At 46.3% G+C, this 23,013-nt stretch overlaps 1 protein-coding gene across 2 annotated transcripts in view; it reads left to right on the forward strand.

The window, feature by feature from the left end:
- Window positions 1–23,013, forward strand: part of PIK3C3 (phosphatidylinositol 3-kinase catalytic subunit type 3) — a 682,135-nt gene that overhangs the window by 356,900 nt on the left and 302,222 nt on the right. For both annotated transcript variants that reach the window (XM_086960327.1, XM_086960326.1), the window contains 2 exons: window positions 7,039–7,155; window positions 11,027–11,158. In XM_086960327.1, the coding sequence (XP_086816453.1) occupies window positions 7,039–7,155; window positions 11,027–11,158 (249 nt within the window). The remainder of the gene's footprint in view (window positions 1–7,038; window positions 7,156–11,026; window positions 11,159–23,013) is intronic.

Below are 23,013 nucleotides of genomic sequence, written 5' to 3' on the forward strand. Positions count from 1 at the left end.
CTAAAGTACAAGGTATATAATACGAAAAGTATTATAAAGTAGTACTGTAAAAGCATGATATGGTTTCTAAGCCATAAATTGCCTTAAAACATATAAAATACATACGGTGATAAAATAATGACTAAAAGTACTCAGCTGGTGCTTCTAAAATACGCCTATCCCGGTGTACCTTACCTAGGTCTAGTATGAGGGAAGAAGTAAGTGAGGTGTAGCTCAAGTTTAGTATTCTTTGCCAAGAATCTATTCCAAGAATTCTCTATTTATTTATTTATTTATTTATTTATTTATTTATTTACACTTATAAAGCGCGCTGTTACCAGTCGGCGTCCTGGCGCTGAAGTGATAATTCCAGAGAAGCGAGAATCAAGGTACTTAATGGGAGAAGAGCCATGTTTTTAGATCCTTCCTGAATGCCAGGAGATTTGTATTGAGTTTGAGGGAGAGAGGGAGGGAGTTCCACGCCATCGCAGCTCCCCTGACAAAACTCCTTCCACCCCAGCGTACCCTCTTGATCCGGGTGGTTTTGACCAGCCCCAGACTGGCCGACCTCAGTTGTCTACCTGGTCTATACCACTGAAAAAGATCTTGAAGGAACACTGGGCCAAGGCCATGCAGTGCCTTAAAGACAATGCAGAGGGCCTTGAACCTGATTCGCTTCCGTACCGGAAGCCAGTGCAGTTTATCCAACTCCTTGGAGACTGAGGAAAACTTGGGCAAACCCCCAATCACACGGGCGGCCGCATTTTGTAAAACTTGAAGCTTGTTGAGCACTCCCTGTTGTGCCTCAAGAAAAAGGCTGTTACAATAGTCGATGCGAGATAGAACGAGGGCTGTCACCACCGTCTTTCTACTGCCCTCAGGAAGGTAAGGTAGAACCTTTCTGATAATTCTCAGAGTGTAATGTACTGAGGAACTCATCGCATTGACTTGGGGTTTGAAGGTGAGAAGGTTATCAATGACAACCCCCAAATTCTTCACCTTTGTAACAGGGATAGGAGGAGACCCCATATCAGTGGGCCACCAGTTAGGGCTCCAAAGATTAGTACTTGGGCCAAAAATGATCACCTCAGTCTTTGATGAATTCAATTTTAAACAGCTTTTTGCCATCCAGGAGCTGACTGCAGACATGCAATCCTGGAACCTGCCTGCCACCTCCCTCTTAGTCCCCGGGAGCACCGAGACCACAATCTGGGTGTCGTCGGCGTATGATGTTAACTCGAACCCGAAGGATCTGATTACTGGGGCAAGAGCGGCAACGTAGATGTTGAATAAAGTGGGGCTTAGGGAGGATCCCTGCGGGACCCCCCCCGGGAGCTCGAAAGGTCTTGATTCATACTCCCCCATGGCCACCACTTGTACCCGCTCCGTTAAAAATGCCTCCAGGAGCTTGAGTGCTTGGCCTCGAACCCCGCAGCCCTCCAGCCGATCCAATAACAATGCATGGTGGACGGTATCGAAGGCTGCTGACAGGTCTAAAAGAATCAGCACTGCCTGGCCCCCTTCGTCAAGCACCTTCCGGATCTCCTCTGTGGATTTAATCAGAGCTGTCTCGGTGCTGTGACCCTCTCTGAAACCATGTTGTGCTGAGTCAAGACCTTTTGAATTACGCAAGAAGGAGCAGAGTTGGAAGTTCATAATTTTCTCAACCAATTTAGCAGGCAGTGGCAACCTGGATATTGGTCTATAGCTATTGGGGTCCGCAATGTCAAGGGAGGGTTTTTTAAGGAGCGGGCTGATTGAGGCCCGTTTCCAAATCTTAGGGAAGTTGCCTTTCTCAAACATCAAATTGAAAATCCCTGCCAGTTGGTTCGCGATAGGAGCAACCGCCAGTTTTGCAATAAAGGTGGGGCAAGGATCGTAAGGTGAACCTGATTTGGTGGCTAGCAACAGTTTTGCTACTTCCTCTGCCTCCACAGGGTTAAAGGTCGAGAGAGTAGCCCCCGTGGATCCCGCATGGGAGTTCCTATGAGGAGTTTCAAGGAGGCTCTGGGCCACCTGAGGTTCAAGAGAGGTGAATATTACCTGAACTTTATTCTGAAAGAACTTTGCTAAGGACTCACAGAGTTCTGGGTTAGGCGGGACCATCACCGCCTTCGGAGAGGCAAGACTGGTGACGGTATCGAAGAGTTCTTTTGTTGAGTTCTTAGCCTTCTCAATGAGGTCCGTAAAGTATACCCTCTTAGCTTGCCTGATCTCATCTTTATAGGCCCTTTGGCCGGCTCTAAGCCTTTCCTTGTCATGCTCAGAATAGGTGGACCTCCAGATCCGTTCTAGTTTTTTGCATGCTAATTTAGCTTCTCTAAGGGCGTCCGAGTACCAGGGGGCTGATGGCGCCGACCTAGCGGGTCGACATCGTTTGGGGGGGGCCAGCTTAAGGCAAGCATGATCAATCCAGTCTGTATACTCGGAAGTAGCTGTACTTACGTCTGTCGGTCGGGCCGGGCCAGAGGCCAGGAGCAACTCCTCCAAGTCGGTTCCTTTGATGTTTTTCCAGGGCCTACACATACTGCTAGTTTGACCCTCACCTGTCACTGTTTTAGCCTGAGGAATAAGGATGGCGAACCGCACCACCCCATGGTCTGTCCAGGGTAGAGGTTCGGCTTTTTGAAACAAAAGATCAGAACTGTTGGTAAAGATTCCATCTAAAGTGTGGCCTGCCTGATGGGTTGGCCCTACTACCGACTGGATCAGGCCCACTACAGACATAATGTCTAATAAGGCCAGGGTATCGGAGTCAGCGGGATCTTCCAAATGGAAGTTAAAATCCCCCAGCACAGTGAAGGAATCAGCCCCAACCGCCTCCTCTAAAATACTGCCCACTGTTTCGAGAAAGCGGGACTTCGCCCCAGGGGGTCTGTAAAGCAGACATCCCTTGAAGGAGTAATGGTTGGAAAGATCCAGCTTAAATCCCAGGGCCTCACACGCCCCGAAGGAAGTAGGAAAAAAGTGCCCTTGGATGGATGTATGGTAAATAATGGCCACCCCTCCACCCCTCTTTTTTGGTCTATCCAAGACGAAATTAAGGAAATTAGGCGGTGTTGCTTTTACCAGGTCAGGACCTGAAGCTGCGTCCGTCCAAGTCTCAGTGACAAAGGCAATTTGTGCGTTTGAGTCGAGAATCAAATCTGCGCACTCCATGCTGTGCTTTACCAGAGACCTAGCGTTAATTAATATACAGTTAATGGTAATTTTTCCTCGTCTATTCGTCTGCCTGGGAATCTGAGAGAGGGCTCTAATTCTATCCCCAGTAATGGGAGGGAACGTAGCTTTACAAGAGGTACAGCAGTGTAACCCCACCTGTAGATCTTTATCCGGGGCCATCCTCTGACATCCACTCATCAGGCTGTTCCCCCCCTAATTCCCAGAGCTGCTTATGGTCATAGCACAATCGCTTGCTGGGGTCTGGAGGAAAATTGACAGGGGTTGTGGCGCTGGGCGCGGGTCCGGCGCGGACGGGCGCAGACGGGCCCGCCTTTGGCGCGCCGCTGGCGCGCCCGCTGCGCGGGCGAGATCTCATGATCATTTTATGGGGCGTGAGGAGGGCGTGAGGCTGCGAGAACTAGTCCGCAGACCTTCCCCTCCCTCCAAGATGGCGGTTTCTGTGCCCCCTTCCGCGTCAGCGTCCAATCGGCTGTGCGGAGGGTCGGCAGATGACACCAGGACAGTCCGAGGACCCGAGGCCCCCCGCCTGCGTTTGTGAGCAAGGTTGAAGTGGTATGTGCAAGATTACAAAATCGGGTCGGAATTCACAATTAGCAGCAGTTTTAAAATCGGTAATTCACAATTAGCAGCAGTTTTAAAATCGGTAATTCACAATTAGCAGCAGTTTTAAAATCCAATTTCAATCAGCAAGAACACAAATGCAAACGTACAAATCCCAAAGTTTTAAAACATTGGCTCAAGCTCCGGCCCTAATCCCCCGGCTTTCCGCCTCAGGGGAATATCATTAGTGGGCGCTGCACGGAGCTGCTAGATTTATACCACCGGGAGAGCGGGAGGCTGCGAGAACTAGTCCGCAGACCTTCCCCTCCCTCCAAGATGGCGGTTTCTGTGCCCCCTTCCGCGTCAGCGTCCAATCGGCTGTGCGGAGTGTCGGCAGATGACACCAGGACAGTCCGAGGACCCGAGGCCCCCCCGCCTGCGTTTGTGAGCAAGGTTGAAGTGGTAGGTGCAAGATTACAAAATCGGGTCGGAATTCACAATTAGCAGCAGTTTTAAAATCGGTAATTCACAATTAGCAGCAGTTTTAAAATCGGTAATTCACAATTAGCAGCAGTTTTAAAATCCAATTTCAATCAGCAAGAACACAAATGCAAACGTACAAATCCCAAAGTTTTAAAACATTGGCTCAAGCTCCGGCCCTAATCCCCCGGCTTTCCGCCTCAGGGGAATATCATAGCATAAGGGTCTAATCAGCTCCGTACCTTGGTTTAGAATGAAGGAGGTCTTGTATCTCTCTCTTAGGACTCGATTTCCCAGCAACCCGCAAGGGTAGCCTGGAAACACTGGAGCTGGATTTCTCGGCTGGAGAAAAGACAGAGTCTCTCAGTGCGTCTGCTGGAGGGTCGGCTTCCTTCGGCACTTGCTGCTGCAGGCCTCTGGCAAGTAGATAGTCGATCTGCTCCAAACCACTGTGTGTTTGTCTGGGCAAATGTAGGCATATTTATACTTTGAAGGTGCTGAGTTTGACGTATGATTGGACTTAATAACGTCATTGAAGACTCCGTTCTTCGAAAACTACATGATTTCCTAGATAAATTAGTATTCAGGCAAGGGGATGTCCCTAGCTGCTGAAGGCGGGTTTCTCTAAGAAATCGTTGTTGATTCTCGGAACTTTGTGGAAGTAGCCATGCCTTATTTGGGCTGCATAGGCTCAGTATAAATATGGTAATGATTTCTATGCCTAAATAAGGATCGGGTAATTTATACCTATATAAGGGCATGAATCGGGAAAATTACACTACGCTCCTAGATTTATTTACAATATTATGTTTAGCCTGACTGCTCTGTGCCAAGCTACCGCAGGGTGAGCACAGGCTGATTTAAGTGTGTGACTGACTTACCTTGACTAGGATTGCTGTACCTACTTGGACAGGTTGCACACCTCTGCCAACTAGCGACCCCATTTCTAACATAGGCCTTACATTTTTTTTGAATGACTAGCTGGAGGCTAAATTTGCCTTTAATGTATCTTTCCTCTCCTGAGGTGCAGAGTTTATTGTGTAGGTATCTATAAAGTTAGAGATGTGGTGATTTATGGGAGAGGCAGCCATTTTGAAATCACTTCTGACACTAAATAGACATGGGAATTTAGTGAGTTATTTCAGAAATAGAGTGATATTATCTGATTTTATAGCAAGTCATTAGGTGAGCAGCTGCTTGGAGTATTGCTTTTAGAGGAGCCACAGTGATCTTAGAAATGCCTGAAAGTAATGTGCGGCCATAATACAGAGTAGCCACTGTAGCAAATAAAAACAAGTGATTTGAGCAGCATTTCTTAGAGATGTGATTGGCTTGAAAAGCAAGCCTCCATTAGAAGCTGTCGCCCACCTTTTGAAAGAATTGTCTTATTTGTGATTGTGCATTCACCAGGGATCATATGAACTCTTATGAACTTTCAGGTAGAATAATTTAAGACTCCAATATGTGACTCTGGGGGTGTTTTTCTTAAGCTTTCTTTTGACAGAGGGAAGACGGTTTTCCAGATAAAATGCCCCTGAGTGAAAGAGTCCACGAGCCTGTTTGGTCCTTCCTAAAGTTAACTTGGGTACTATCCTGCAAGAGTGTCTCTTTGACATGAAGTGATGGTCAATGATCTGTAGACAATTGATCTTGGGAGCCTGCGGTGCTGTGGGTTTGCTTTCACTGGTCGCTGCTCTGCCGTTTCGAGGTGCTAGTTTGATTGCAATGATATTTACTTTGCTGTTCCGATATACATTACTGTTCTATAGTCGAACTGTCGCACAAGACCCACAAAAAAAGCATTGGCAAAGACGGAAGATTCAAAAGCCTCAGCAGATTAGCTTTGCTAATGCTTGTTTTACTACTACTTGTATTCTGCACTTGCAGGACCTGGGCCGCCACCACCCATCCCAAGTACTGGCCACCCCACCAACTGTCCTTTGTCTGTGACATGCTATGTGGAGCAGAGGCATGTTAACGGGAGGCTGCCTGGGCACCACAGCACTGTCACCGTCTCGTCTGCTCCGGGTGTGTGGGCACAGGGGCGGCCTTAGGCATGTGCAAGCTGTGCACCTGCACAGGGCCACCACGCCAATATATATCCCTAATATAATAATACTCCGAGGATGGATACATATTTGCATGGCGGCACCTGGCAGGGATTTGGCGGCCTCTGGCTCAGTTCCACTTTCAAACACCCTGACCCCCTCCCCTCTTCACTGGCATCCCGCTCCGCCCCGCCCGGACCCCTCTTCCGGGGCCCCCTACCTAAGCTCCCTGCCCAGGGCCACCATGAGACTAGAGCAGCCCCTGGTGGGCAGCAAGCCCAGGCCGGCTCCACGGCTGCTCCTGGCAAAGCCGGCCCGAGAACTGGCTCAGGTGGACAGTGCTCCTCTGCAGTACTCCATCTGCTGGGTTATGGGTTGATACGCATGCTGCTGGGAACTGGCCATCAGTACTTACAATGACAAAAACAACTAACATGCGTGCAAATAGACTGTACTGTGCAGGTGTGAACCATTCCTGGCGTTTCGTGCAGGGGTCATCCCCCAACCTGTGCAAACAGATGCATGGGTGGACTCAGGTCCCCAGGACTGAGGCCTGTGTTACTGACTGGGGCAGCAGGTTTTAGCGATGCTCCCATAATGACTCGCACTAAAATTGAATAATGGTGTACAGACTGCAAAGAAATTGTTTGAATCCTTGATTAATTACTTTTATAATATTAATATTTATACAATCTTTGTACCTTTGGAAAAATTAAAAACATATTTCAGTATGCATTGTTTATTACGTTCAAACCTAATTTTAAAAAAGCACTGAAGTAAAGAATTGCTATACTCTCTCTCTTTTAAGGGTGATAAGTCTGTGAGGGTGATGCGTTCATTGCTGGCAGCACAGCAGACCTTTGTTGATCGATTGGTAATTCTGATGAAGGCGGTGCAGCGGGAAAGTGGCAAAAGCAAAAAGAAGGTAATCTGAAGCATTGAAAGTCCTCGCTGTTTTTAATCATTTACTTTCCTTCCTTTTCTTTCCTCCCCTCTATTTTAGGTCAGGCAAGAGGCAGGTTGTTCTCTCTTAGATCTCACGTTAACAAGAGCACCAAAAGAGCCCTTGAGTCAGTCCTCTTCCGCCATTTCTTCATTGAAGTGTCTTTCACATTTGGATCAGCCCACAGGGCTGTTGAGCATTTATACAATTTAAACAGGTGATTGGTCAAAGAATGTAGTCCTGTCTGGCATTGCAGCTTCATTTATTTTGTGACTTCCTCTTTCTAGAAGGGGATATGTCCCTTCCTGTGCAGTCATGTTAGTTAAAGCCAAGCTGCTCCTGTGTATCATTGCCAATGTGTGTTTGAAGAGAGGTTGTTTTCCTTGGGTTTGGCTCCCGCAATCCCATATTCCGAGGGCTGTAACCACGTGGATACCCGTTCTGTGTCATACTGCTCAAGGGTCCCCCTCTCCCACAGAGTGGCAGCTTGGTTGCAGGGGTCTTGGTGAATGGTTTGTTATAGAGAGAACAACTCCCTTAAGGAAAAGCTGGATAGTTTGGTCTGTGAAGCTCTTTCCTAGACCACATTTATAGTTAACCATCACCTAGTCCAATGCAACCCATTCACGGACACTCCTGCATGCCAAACCCCCCCCCCCGACCCAGTGCTGATCTTCAAACGTAATGCACGAGGATGCTTAGTGGGCCCTTTCATAGGACTCGAGGGACACACATTTTTTTCTATGAGGTTTGCACTAAGTTCACATGTAGCCCAAATGGACCGTCTTGGCCAAAGAAAACTTCACTCCTCCTGGTAGGTCGCTCCCCTCCACGCAGCTCCGACTGTGTGCCCCTGCTGCCGCTGCCAACTCGCTGGTAAGTGCCCTCTGGCTTCTGGCCCACTGCTCCCCCTCTCTGTGACCCATTTTTGTGCTCTGTGCCACTCGTTTTCCCCCCTCTGTCTCGCCACTTTTGCCTGTGTGACCCGTTTTGTGCTCTGTGCCACTTGTTTTTCCCCCCTCTTTCTCGCCCCTTTTGCCTTTGTGCCCCGCTTTGTGCTCTGTGCCACTCGTTTTTTCTCCCCCCCTTTTCTGCCCCTCTGTCTGTTACCTGCTTTTGTGCTCTGTGCCACTCTTTTCCCCCCCCCTTTTGCCTTCTGTATCACTATTTTGTCCCTTCTTGTGCCCCATTTTGCTTCTGTTCCACTGCTTCCCCGCCACTGTGACCCCTGCGGCCTCACACCCTGCCCACTCGCTGCTCCCGCCTCCCAGCTGCTCCTCCCTCCCACCTCGCCATATATGGCAAATGCTGCACGAACGCGCAGCGGACGCGACGAAGGCGCGCCTATGTCAAGCCCGTCTGCGCCCGTCCACGCCTGGACCGCGCCCAGCGCCAGAACCCCTGGACCCGGTGAACGCCACAACACCAGACTCCGCTACGACGCCAGCACCCTCCACGCACTCAACACCGGCTGAAACCACACCTGCTTCCAGACCACCCCTAAACAGACCCATGGACCCTTCTCCTGCCGCACCTGCAGCTTCACCTGCAACAGAGCCACCAAACCTCTAAGGACTGGACCCAACCACCTATGCTGCATACTCCTCAACACCCACTCCGCACCCAAACACGCCGTCGAGCTCTGGGATCTGCTCGACACCTCCGCCCCAGACGTAGCCTTCCTGACCGAGACCTGGTGGAACGACTCCTCGACACCCGACATCGCCATAGCCATCCCGGACGGCTACAAGATCACCCGCAGGGATCGGGCCAACGGAATCGGAGGAGGAATAGCCATCGTCCACAAGTTCTCCCTCAAGGTCGCCACCCACGCAGACGACACCCTCAACACCGCCGAACACCTGCACTTCTGGATCCACACCGACCCCAACACCATCCTCAGAGGAACACTCGTCTACAGATCTACTATCCTGGGAGTGTGATGCTTCTACTATCCGGGGAGTGTGAGGCTTCTACTATCCGGGGAGTGTGATGCTTCTACTATCCGGGGAGTGTGATGCTTCTACTATCCAGGGAGTGTGATGCTTCTACTATGCGGGGAGTGTGAGGCTTCTACTATGCGGGGAGTGTGAGGCTTCTACTATGCGGGGAGTGTGAGGCTTCTACTATGCGGGGAGTTTGAGGCTTCTACTATGCGGGGAGTGTGAGGCTTCTACTATCCGGGGAGTGTGATGCTTCTACTATCCAGGGAGTGTGATGCTTCTACTATGCGGGGAGTGTGATGCTTCTACTATGCGGGGAGTGTGAGGCTTCTACTATGCGGGGAGTGTGAGGCTTCTACTATGCGGGGAGTGTGAGGCTTCTACTATGCGGGGAGTTTGAGGCTTCTACTATCCGGGGAGTGTGAGGCTTCTACTATCCGGGGAGTGCAGGGGATCGGGTTTTTACTGGTGGAAGAAGAATATTTTTTCGGTAAGTGCATGTTTGCGTCAAATGTACACTCGTTACATTTTCCTCTTAGTGTACATTCCAAATATATATATTTTACACATTCTTCCTGCAGTCCTGCTCCCAGTGTCTCTTTACAGGAGTACTCTTATGATTGTGAATCTAATGAAAGTCGCTCCTTCTGTTAGACTGCAGATGCTGCATTGCGTGAAACTTGCATTTGAGAAACACTGCTTCTTTAATATGTTTACATTGCTAACTTCACAACACTTTATTTGCTGATTTATGATTTTGTTATCGGAAATGCTTTTATAAAGAGACAAAACTGTTCACCAATCCTCTTTGCACCCTAATTTGTTTATTGTTTGCTGTTTCGAGAACATTTTGGATTTAGGACTGTTTTTTGTACATGAAATACAAATTGTGTGCAGGCATAGTTTATTTTTTTTTAAATCTGCAACTAAAAGTCTCCACTATGAAAGGCTTTGCCTTTCAGGTTCCCTTTCACATATAACACAAACATAAAGTGCTCCCCTATTTGCATAGTACTCTTCCTTGAGGATGCAGATTGGTTAAGCTATTGCTGTCAGTTCCATCCATCATTTGTTTGACAGCACTTTTCGCCCAATGTGGAATGTGTCTGCCCAATGTGGAATGTGTCTGCCCAGACGTGGGTCCCTTGCTCACTGTGCCACTGGGCCTGGCATTCCTTCCATCATTTGTTTGTGTGCCAGTTCGACTAAGGCAGGTTCCATATTACTGCAGCCAAAGATTTGCTAATTTAGTGTTGGATTTTTATTCAAGAAATGCTAAGGACAACACAATTCGCCCAACTAATAACACTTCTGCTGACAAAAAAACGGACCTGTTTGCTTTGTCACTACTTATTTGAATTGTTAAATCAAGTAATTAACTAGCCTTCGACCTGAGTCTTTAATGAAGGGCTGATTAGCAAAGTGTTTAGAACGCTTGGGTGTGGAAAGACCCATTTCAGCCATTTGGGGGTCGCAGAATTTTACCCTTGAAACTTGCATGTGTAGTTCAGAGAGCGTTCCTGTTTGGGGTAATTTGTGTTGGTGTCCTTGTGCGACCACAAACCTTTAGGTTTAAGTCTATTCCTTCCTATTCCATTCAGTATAGCGAGGTCCAACCCGCACAGTGGCCCTACAATTAAGAAACATTTATCCTCACAAAAAGCTAGGCTTGTTTGCTTGACTAACGCTAAGTTTTGTAAGCCACAGATTTGCATAGACAGTTGTCGTTTTTTTGTTTTTTTTGCTGATGAGCCAGTGTTTTGGCGTGTTTTGTTAATCTTTGCATTTGAATGGCTACCCAGCTGTGGAAATATGTTGCAGTTACTGAATCTTTGAATGCTTTGCCATCTGCTTTTCCAATATGGGCTTGTATTTTGTTTGTGTACGTATTTGTTTGTTCTTCTCGATAGAACGAAAAGCTGCAGGCTCTACTAGGAGACAATGAAAAAATGAACCTAGCAGACATGGAGCCCATCCCGCTGCCACTGGAACCGCAGGTGAAAATTAAGGGCATCTTTCCTGAGACAGCCACATTGTTTAAGGTTAGTGAAACATTTGCCTCTCGTCAGACATTGAACCGTAGACTATGACCACCGGATTTAGAATGTTGCTTTGTTGGTTTTCACACTAATGGCATTTTACAGAGATGATAGTGATGCTGACTGCTAATAAGCTTATAACTGCCAGTGAACATAACTCCCCTTCCTGCTTTCAAAGGCAGCCTTTCTCTCTGATGTTCTAGACCCTCTTCTTCCTCGCAAGAGTGGCAACTGCACTGCACCTTCTTCCGTCTCTCCACTATTGTGAGCCAGAACATTGTTTGGAATGACCCATGGTCCTTTCTGGCTGTTCCATCAAAACTCTGAACTACTAGTGCTAGGCTTCTCTTTGCACGAGAACCGCCCAAAGATGTTTTTTTAGTTGCCAATACATGGACATCCTTTGACAAAGATGGTTGAAAGGGTATTGCGGAGTATGGATATGGCTAGAAGAGAAGCGTTCTTCAGTAGGGGGCCTTTCAATCAGGAACTATGTTCGCTGTCTTCTTTTTCAAAACTGTTTTGTGACCCCGGTTGTGGAGATTCACTCTGGCTTTGTAACAATAGACTGATAACACAAAAAGGCCACCCTGGGTCAAGACAAAAGACAAAACGGGAGAGGAGTGTAGGGGGGGTCCCTTTTATAGGACGAATTCCCTCACCCACCCGTGGGTGGCATGCTTCATCTTCGGGAACCTCCTTGCACTGCGAACCTGGTCGCAGTGTGGGCTACAACCCCCTCTCTGAGAGGGAGGAGTTCAAGGATGTTTTAGTTGTGTGTAATAAGAGGTATACTAAAACCTTATGATGAGCCAGGTGTGGAGGGAGAGTGTGAGAAAGAAAGTGCTAGTGAAGTTAAAACTAACTCCCTGGTATGTTGAAACACTATTTTACTGTTACACCCAGGGGTCAGGGTTAAAAAATAGTTGTAATCCCATGCCTGGAGAATTCAACCTAGCATGGATGTTAGTGATCATAAGGTCGACATGTTTCAGCCATAGTGCCCACCGTAGAGGTGCTTTGGCTTCTTCAGGACTTGATGACAGTTGTGTGAAAACGTAACACCAAACCAACTCAGGTTGGTGTTTGAAGGATGCGATGACTGGCGGATTGGATGTCAGTCGCGGTAAGCTGGTGTTCAGCGGTTTTCCCGTCATTTGAGTGCTCTCCTCGGACGCACTACTGAGCGCAGCAGAACTCAAGCAGAGGTTTTGTGGAACCCTCCTCGAGTGCACCGGGGATGAGTTCCCATATTTAATTTCTTTTATTTTTTGCAGTCTTATATAGCACAAACTCGACCCAAGGGCATTGGAGCACTTTACATGAGCATCAGATTACAGTACACATGATCAGATTTTCAGGCACAGGTAGATTAAGAGATTTGCCCAGAATCACATGATGTTGACCCTACGCTGGGACTCCAACCTGGTTACCCATTTCCAAAGTCAGCAGTTCTGGCCTTTAGGCCACATCTCCTCCTGTAATGGTAGGGTTTTCTAAGAAGCTTGCTAGGAGTACCTTTGTTGACTAGCGTGGAGTTTGCAGGCTCGGAGAACTCAGCACAGTGGAAAAATTGATTAAACGTGACATTTCTGTGCTGACAGGTACTGTGTTATGGTTGAAAGCATGTTCAAATAAGAATCATTTGGTTACTTTGCTGTAAAGTATGAATTGGGTAAGCCTAAGACATTTACGTCATTGATCACAAAAAGTTAATTATGTTTGACCCTTTAAAATGTCCTTACACGCTCCCAGTGAGAGCTACATGGAAAATAAAAGAATGCTTTCCTGCTTGCTACCATGATGAATTCCTTCCTGCCTGACAGAATACTATAGGGATTGTAGACCTCAATTTGACACTGAGTTCATGGCAAGACAGGAGGCTAGCCTTACTACTTATGCGCAGCACTTCAAAGAACCTTAAAAATAGAACCTCAACACCAAACAATTAAAAATAACTTTAAGGTCCCATAATATCCTGTCATCTTCTTCCTCTTTTGTTTGCTGCTTCTTGAGCAGTTAAGTACTCTATCATTATTTATTTGTTTAGACTTTAAGGTATGTGTGTATGGAGTTTGGTAGGTAGAGAAGGGGTCCAATTTATGGACTAAATCATTGCTGAGTCACTGTGAGGTGTGCATTTATTTTTGAATAGTTAGGTCTCGCCTGCCAATGTGCCTGCGCATTGATGGCGAGAGTCAAGAGGGGCACCAGCAAATCCTACCAAGAGATTATGCCCAGTGCATGTGAGGCATTCAAGCGCAAAGCTTCGCCAGCGCGCGCTGGGCCTCACTCCTGCTCCCCCTCTTACTTTCGTTATCGCTCACACCCCATATGCTCATTCCTTCCCACCCTTCCGACTTCAAAGGAACGCCGCTCCCCCGCCCCCCGCCACGCAATGCCAAGAGCTTGTTAAGCAGTGCGGCACGCCGCACTTACTCTAATGTTTTTTTTTAATCTGCGCTTTGTTTTTTACCAGTGTGGCATGCTTCGGGTACAACAATGGAGACCGCGGCTTTCTTTTCCTTCGCGCGGCTCGCCCATAAGACAAGAACATGAACAACATGAAAGGCAAAATTATTTTGTTTGCAAAGAGGCACACCGCGCTAGAACTTTAACAATGGCGGCCGCATCCTTTATTTTGTTGAGTGTGGCTCTTAAAATACATGCCGTCCTTGTACGGCAACATTCTAAATTATTTTTCCCATCGTGGCACGTCGCAAATAATATTACACAATGGCGGCCGCACGTCTTCTGTGCACTGAATGTTTGTTCTTTCCTTCTTGCATCCCCTCCTTCAGCCTACAGTGACAATACTTTCGACACAGTGGAACTGGAATAGAATTGGCATGACGGCTTAGCGCATGTGCACATCTAGTTTTACTTGGAAAAGCAAGGCAGACAATAGGCGTTTGAAAGGTATCATGTAACTCCTTGCCCCAGTAGTGGATCAAATCAGATTCATTATTCACACGACTTGCATGGTCTAGTGCTTGTTAGTGAGAAGTTGCTGTTTCTGTTGCACATGCGCATGGTGGATCAGAGGCGCTCAGGGCTTGCATCGTGTTTTAAGCTTCTGGATCGCAAATTGAGCCTCTCTTACAACTGACATCATGAATACTGCCCTATGCCGAGCCAACTCTCTCTTCACTTTCTCCATAAGCGCCATTGCCGAGAGGTTAGTGCCTGTTGGCATCCACGTATCACAGGTCATGCTGTGAGTACTGTGGCCTAATTGCATCCTGGAGCTAGCTGTTAAGCCCCAATAGCCTCATGCACTAGTATCATCACTGAGACCCTCTTGGTGAGTAGTGCGCTATATAAATTCTTGAACTTGAACTTGAACTCCTCTTGCTCACATTGTAACTCAAGCTTATTGCCACAAACTCAAAGCATTGGGAGCCAAACCAGACAACCTCTATCCTACATAACTTCCTTTCGTTCCCCCTCGTACTGCGGTCTTCTACATCACTGTGCTCTTCTGTATCACTGTGCTTTATTTAGAAAATGTTTTTCCCTTTCTCCTATTTTACAGTGCTCGAACAAGAACATTTTGTAAAAGTTACATTGTGCGCTTTTAGTAACATTAGTGGCGGGCGCAAATGCACTAAGCTAGTAAAGGGTGCAGTGCCACAAGCTATTACTAGTTTTTTTTTTACAACTCTCATGCCTGCCTGGCTGCCCTTCTCATCTCAGCTCTGACCCCAAAGCTGGTCGTCCGCAACAAAGACTCAGGCCCTGTCCGCTCTCTCTTTTATTAAACACGGTCCCCCGCGTTTTTTTCTTTACAACTCTCATGCCTGGCTGCCCTTCTCATCTCAGTTCTGACCCCAAAGCTGGTCATTTGTAACAAGGACTCAGGCCCTGCCCGCCTTCTCTTTCCTATCCTTTGTCATCTCTCCGGATCACCAGGGGCGGCATTAGGCTACAACCCACCCCCACTCACTCCAACTCAACCATCCAACTCCACCTTCCAACTCCACCCTCCAAATCCACCCTCCAACTCCACCCTCCAACTCCACCCTCCAGCTCCAACTCAAAACTCCACCCTCCAACTCCACCCTCCAACTCCACCCTCCAACTCCACCCTCCAACTCCACCTCCACCCTCCAACTCCACCCTCCAACTCCACCCTCCATCTCGGAACCCAACCTCCATCTCCGACTCCACCCTCCAACTCCACCCTCCAACTCCAACTCCACCCTCCAACTTCTACTCACCCTTCACTCAGGGGCACCACCACATCACTCGGAGACACCACCACATCACTAGGGGACACCACCATATCACTCGGGGGTACCACCACATCACTCGGGGGCACCACCACATCACTCAGGGGCACCACCACATCACTCGGGGGCACCACCACATCACTCGGGGGCACCACCACATCACTCGGGGGCACCACCACATCACTCGGGGGCACCACCACATCACTCAGGGGCTCCACCACATCACTCAGGGGCACCACCACATCACTCAGCCCAACCACATCATCACTCAGCCCAACCACATCATCACTCAGCACCACAACAGCACTGTCATTGCTTGCTACCAACAAGCATTGCCATAGCCAATAGGACTCGCATTAGGAAAGTGTAAGCTATTGGCTTTGTGAATAACAATGCTATTAATTTATATATTTTCAAAGCCAACACATTTTAAAAAAATGTGTAATTTACATTACCAATAGCTCACACTTTCCTAATGTGAGACCTATTGCATTGCAAATGCTTGTTTTTTAATAGTAATTGCAGTAACATGTAAGCTGTACGTTAAACTTCTGGTTAAGAGAGAAAAGGATTCTGAAAAATTTATTGAATCCAATAGTACTAGCGATTTAGTGTGGTTTGTCGTGTAACACGTAGCCTTAATGTACAGTTTTTTAAGTTTAAAACACAGCGCATACCGTTGTTGGTGCGCAACTGGAGATGGTTCAGATTTGCGTTGCAGATCGAGGCTGATAGCTGGCTATTTTGCACACAGAAGCTCTGTAGCAGGGAGCTCGCAACTTGTCTGCATGATGGACAGCCATTTAGAGATTGGGAAGAGAGAACACATGACGTACGTTGCGAGGTACTGGTTCCGGCAAATTCAGATTTGAAGGCAGTTTTGGAAGACAGAAGAGTTTGCGAGTGTATAATTGTATATTTTGGAAAGCTATTAAAAAAATGAAAAGCAATATAAGGAAAGAAAGTATTGAAATTTGCCACCATTTTGAATTGGGCATGTTCGAGTTACGCTGCCAGATTATTTTTCTTTGGTTGATTGGGCTTGTAGTTTTTACAATTAGAACATTGCTAGTTGACCTTTTCTAAAGTTTTTTATAACGGAACGTGCAGCTAATCGGATTAAGTCAGCTGTGAAAAAAAGTATGGGTGCATTTTCTTGTGTTTTTTGCTTAGGAAAACATTTTGTGCAAAGATGTCTGAGAAAGAGGTGAATGTTGTAAAGTCAGGGTCCATGATAAACAATATCCTAACTGCGGAGATTAAGAACCTAATTCAAGAGACTGTGAAATATGCCATGTCAGGTAGGAGACCTCATGATGATGAGGGGAATGAATAGTTTTCAATATCAGAGAGTGAAGATCGCGCACATAGGGGCCCAGGGGTAAATGTAACAGCAAAAGAAAGCATCTGGGATCCAGTGCTGAAGGAATTGAAGTCTCAAGTGGCTCTCAGAGATTGGGTGTTGTTGGCAACAGCAATGGTGGTTAGGATAACCCTGCTGATAATACAGATTTGGATGAATATATATTTGATTTAAATTATAAAGACAAGTTGGAGGATGAGTGTGGAAGTGAGAATAGCAAGACGAGAGGAGAGAAAATTGTGGTTGATCCCTTTGGTCAAAGGTTATTTAACCCTAAAGAAGTATGTCATCCCAGAGGATCTGACTGGTGACCTATGAGTTGTGTGGCAGATTATATTAGGCATTGGTTAAGGAGACCACTGGAGAAGGGGGAACACAATGTAATGAGAGAGCTGAGTGTTTCCGTCCGGTGATTGGGGATAAGGATTTATTAACTCCAAATCTAGATCCAGAATTAATTACATACATGTTCAAGCTAGGGAGGAAAAGCTTTTGGATACTTTAGGTCCTCTGGCAAAAATGTTCGACATGGCGGAGGAAGCGTACCTTAAGGGTACGGATCTGGATATAAATTTGTTAAGAGGATGGTGCCAGAGAGTAATTTGCTTCTTAGGGAATGCAAATGCGGGGCTGATTGCCGAAAGGTGAAAAACAGTTTGGATTAGAATAAATTCTAAGCTTGGAGACTTTGCACTAGAGGAATCTGGTGAAGATCCCAAAGGCTTGCTCTTTGGTGAGGGCTTAGTCATATATAGTGTATACATTTACTGCTTTAGATAAAGCACAGTTCAATATGAGGAAAGTATTTGGTGGAGTGAATAGTTTTTATGGCAGGGCCGGGAGGAGAGGGCAACCTCCCGGCCGTAGCTTCTGTAGGTCCCAGTTTATTAGTAGCAGAGGCTTCACCAGAGGATCCCAGAGTCAATCCGGATTCTACCCTCAAAGAGGAAGGAGTAATCAGAGCTAGAGTGGCGCAAGAGGTCGAGGTCAAGCATCTACTCCGGCGTCTGGTAGGTACGTATTTGAGGAATAGTACAGGTTTTATCCAAGGAATGGTGGGTGGCAGGTTAAAATATTTTGTAGATGAATGGAAAGTGATAACAAGCGATCCATGGGTGTTTGAGGCTGTAACAGGTTACGAAATAGAGTTTGATTCAGAACCTGTGCAAAAAGAGAAACCAAGAGAGTTGTGTTATAGCATACAGCAACAACACATAGTGAAGGAAGAAATAGAGAATTTGCTTCACAAGGGAGCGATTTTGGAAGTAGAAGAAGATCAGGTGGGTTTTGTGTGTACGTTCTTTCTAGTAGAAAAGAAGGATCAGACTCCCTCCTTTCCTCTCCGAACCCTCAAAGATCAACTGCAGAATACCCCAAGGATCATCGCTCAGTCCCACGCTCTTCAGCATCTACATGGCCCCACTCGCCACCATCATCAGACAGCGTGGACTCAGCATAGTATCCTACGCCAACAACACCCAGCTCATGCTCTCCCTCATGAAGGACCTCAAAACCACCAGACTCGGCTTCCAAGCAGGAATGAAAGACGTTGCAGCTTAGATGAGCAGTTGCCGGCTGATTGAATGGCGACCGGACTTTAGATCTGTGATGAGGCTGAAAGAGTGAGGAACTTTGTTTTAGAAGTAGGGGACCCCTATATAATAATGAACTTGCTATAATATGGAAATAAACTGACTTAGATAAAGGTCTATAGACAAGTTATAGCACACTAATGAAAATTAACTGGAGAACCACTTAAAAACCCACATGTAAAGGACTAATCACCAAATTAAATCCAAAGTATTTATTATGTTTTTATTTATTAGTCAATGTTGATTATGTGATTTTAATGAAGATTCATGTTGTTGCTGTGTAAATAATGAATTAGATTTTGGAAACACAATAATATGAAATACAAGCAATAATTGCAAAACAATTTCTTGACTAATAAATAAAAACATAATAAATATTTTGGATTTAATTTGGTGATTAGTTCTTTACATGTGGGTTTTTAAGTGGTTCTCCAGTTAATTTTCATTAGTGTGCTATAACTTGTCTATAGACCTAAGTTAATGAAAGAGTGAGGAACGCCTGGTACGCCCTAAAGTGCTTTATTGTAAAGGATTGAGCATGCCGCGAGTAGCATTAGGACTTTAAACAATCAGTGGAGTCAAAAATCCTGTTCATTTTTTGATTGTGTTGGTGAATTTACTTTAGATTGACTGTTTACTCCGATTTAAGGTGAAGTAACAAGTGGCTGGTTTATTGGAAATTGCCACACATGCGATTGAGTTGCCCGGAGGCTTACAGTCAGCTACATTTGTCAGCTTCAAGTTTGTTCCCTTACCCTTGTCCTGAGGAGGCCAAGATGTAAATGAAGGTCGAAACGCGTCCACGTCAACAGTTTATGACAAGAGGAGTCCGACTGGAATTGACAAAAAATTTCCTATGATTGAAAGCACATTTCAATTATGGTCTTTAGAGGGATGGTAACCTCATGTTCATAAAAGACGACCTCACAGTGTATTGCCGTTATTCAGTCTGCAAACACTGATTCATTTTCAATTGAGTGGGTAGAAGGAACTAATGTATTTTGTTGTGTTTTGTTAATTTGTGATGTATATGTTGTTTGCATATATGTTTGTATGTTTTAAAAGAGAAACAAAAATAATGATGATTAGTTTTCTAAAAATGTGTCTGTGGTATGTGATTTGTTGTCTTGAATAAGGTATGCGCATTGATGACAGGACAATGTACTGTTAATAGGGTAATATAAAGTTCCCTTTGATTTGGTAAATATGTACACATATTTTTTCCTCCTTGCCATTTCTTTTTTTCCCTACTTTTTGCAGCTTGGATGATCAGCAGCTGTCTGAAACTTAACTCGGAGAAGACAGAAGTCCTCGTCCTTGGACACACCCCCTCTACTTGGAACAACTCCTGGTGGCCCTCAGCAATCCCCCACCCCCATGGACCATGCCCAGAACCTCGGCATCGTACTTGAGTCCTCCCTCACCATGACCCAACAGATCAACGCCATTGCCTCCACCTGTTTCAATACCCTCTGCGTCATCCACAAGACCTTCAAGTGGATCCCCCCCCGAAGCCACAATGACCGTCACCCATGCTCTCGTAACTAGCAGACTGGACTAAGAAAATGCCCTCTGCGCAGGAATCAACAAATCCCTGCTACACAAACTCCAGACCACCCAGAACACCTCAGCCAGACTCATCCTCAACATCTCACCACATGAGCACATGACCCAACAGCTGCGAGACCTCCACTGGCTCCCAGTCGAGAAGAGAGTAACCTTCAATCTACTCATCCACGACTACAAATACCTCCACAACACCGGACCCAAATACCTCAACGAAAGAGTCTCCTTACACGTACCCAAAAGAAACCTCACCCTAGCAGAAACTCTGCGCATCCGCAAATCCAGAGCAGGTGGAAGAGCCTTCGCCTACATCCCAGCCAAATCCTGGAACGAGATCCTGGCCAACGTCAGACACTCCCCAACTCTGCACACCTTCAGGAAGAGCCTCAAGACCTGGCTTTTCTTTTGACTCATAGCTGCAACCCCCTCCCCATGCCTTGAGACCCTCGCAGTAGAGTCACGCACGTTAAACCCCCCTGATTGATTGAAGAAGGACAGTGAATGGAGACCAGTGATCAATTTAAGGGATCTAAACTATTATGTGAGATACAGACATTTCAAGATGGAGGGCATTCACTGTTGAGAGATGATTTACAAGATTCAGATTGGTTAGTAAAGATGGATCTGAAAGATGCATACTTTTGATTCCAATGTCAGAGAACAGTCAGCGATATCTCCAGTTCAGGTGGGAAGGACATGTCTATCAGTTTGTTTGTCTGCCATTCAGGTTGACTTCGCCCCTTGGTCTTTCACGAAGGTAATGAGATTGTTGTTGGTTTTTTGAGAGAAAGGGGGGTTCAGATAATTGTGTATTTAGACAATCTACTAATTATGATTCAGGATGTGACATAGTTGAGGTCACAGTTGGAGATTGTAAAAGATCTGTTGCAAACTTAGAGGTTTTTGATAAATGTGGAAAAACAATCTTAGGATTTGTAGTGGATATGATCAAGGGTCACTTATTGTTACCAGAAAAAAATATAAAGAAGATTCGCAGGAATTGAAATCTTTATTAAGGAAATACATGGTGAGTTTGAGAGAGTTAACAAGGGTAATAAGACTTTTATCTTCCTCGATACAAGCAGTGTTTCCAGGGCCTTTGCATTACATGGGCTTTGCAACGGTTAAAGACAAAGGATCTTTATGGTACGGGATTGTGTACCAATAACAGAAAAAGTGAGAAGAGAGCTAGTTTGGTGGTTGGGAAACCTGGAAGCCTGGAATAGGTGATCGATCTTTGGTTCGAAACCGGATTTTGTTTTGGAAACAGATGCAAGCAACTTTGATTTGGGAGCAACATGTTTGAATCAGGGAATAGGTGGAGTTTGGAACAGGATGAAACAGATGGAGTATATACATTGCAAATGCAAGCAGGGCGATTTGCAATGCAAAGTTTCAGGTCTCTGTTCCATGTGAATTCTGTTCTTCTCAAAATGGACAATATCACAGCTGACACTTATGTAAACAAGTTAGGCGCAAGCAGATCAAGGAGATTGATGGAAATTGCAAAAGACATTTGGGAATTTTGCATGGAACACAAATAGCTCTTCGGTCTCAATATCTTCCAGGGCAGCAGAACATGGTAGCGGATTGGTATTTGTTAGAAATGGGGTCCCTAGTTGGCAGAGTTAGTTACCTTTGTCCAAATAGGAGCCGTTGCTTCTAGCCAGGGTAAGGGGGTTACACTCCTAACATAACCCTTGCTCACCCTCTTGGTAGGTTGGCACGAGCAGACAGGCTTATCTTTGTGTAAAGCATTTGTGAATACATACAGTAACACAGTGAAAACACTACAAATGGACACCACACCATTTTAGAAAAATAAGTAATCTCTATCTAAACCAAAGGAAGACCAAATGACAAAAATCCAAAATACAGTTGTCAAGATATCCTTAAAAATAGGTTATTCACTCAAATAAAGCGTGTAACAACAAATAACTCCGCCTGAAGTTATACCGACGTCGTGACCGAAGAAACTCCCAAACTACACCCCCGACCACGAGGTGCGTGGCGTCGGACCCGAAGTCAAGCAGACCCACAAAAAACAATACCTGAGAATTGATGAAAACAAAGATGGTGCATGGCATCAAGGAGGTGATGCTTCATTGGCACCTGTGGCGTTGGTTCCTTATGATCCCAGGGAAGGTGATGCCTCTGTTTCTTACTGCAGCGCAGGGGAGGTGAGACGTCGGTTCATGACTGTGTCTGAGAGGTGACGTCACGAATGGTGGTGAGGCAATAGTTCCTTACGACAGTACGATGTCAATGGTTTTTTTTCGGAGTCTCCCACCTCGAGGATCAGCTCAGTGTTGATTGAGCACCGGCGTCGCTGAAGTCGGGGCTTCGGTGTAAGTCAGGAGGATGCATCGTGGATGTCACGAGCTGTGTCCTATGCTACGGTGCAGGCAGCGGCCTCGATGACCGCTTCTGAGTCAATGCAGCACGTCGTCAGCAGGCGTCGGGCCACGGTGCAAGTCGGGCGGTGCGTTGTGCTCTTTACGAGCTGTGCCCACAGCTTCGGTGCAGGTTACGCTTCGCTCGCCGGTGTTGCAATTTCCTACTGTAGCAGCAGAAACAGCAGTTCCAGATGCAGAGAGACAGAAGGAATTAAGTCTTTCTGTCTCTGAGACTTCAGAACAGGAGGCTATCTCAGTTTCAAGCCCTTGGAGATCTTCCTCAAGATGACAAAGCAAACAGCAAAGTCCTTTTCTCCTTTCCTTGGCAGCAAGCAGCCACTGCAGGCCAACCCAAGACAGCAAACAGCACAGGGGCAGTATTCCCACTCAGCTTCTCCTGGTCTTCTCCTTGGCATAGGTTTCTCTTGAATCCCAGAAGTGATTTAAAAGTCTGGGGTCTGGGCCCCTCTTTTTATACACCAAAATCATTTTATCTCTGAAGGCATGGAGTGTCTGTACCTGGCCAAAATTAGTACTGTCCTCACTGGTGCAGCTTCCTAGCAGGATATGGAGACAGCATTGTTTAAGGCAGACCAGGCCCATTCAGGTGAAAAGGAAATCTCATCCCCCTACTCTAAATGCAGCCCAGGTCCTATCAGCCCAGATATGACTCATCAGACTTCTGAAGCCACAGCCCCTCTCCAGACCC

This window comes from Lissotriton vulgaris, chromosome 3_1, assembly GCF_964263255.1.
Source record: "Lissotriton vulgaris chromosome 3_1, aLisVul1.2, whole genome shotgun sequence".
NCBI lineage: Eukaryota > Metazoa > Chordata > Amphibia > Caudata > Salamandridae > Lissotriton > Lissotriton vulgaris.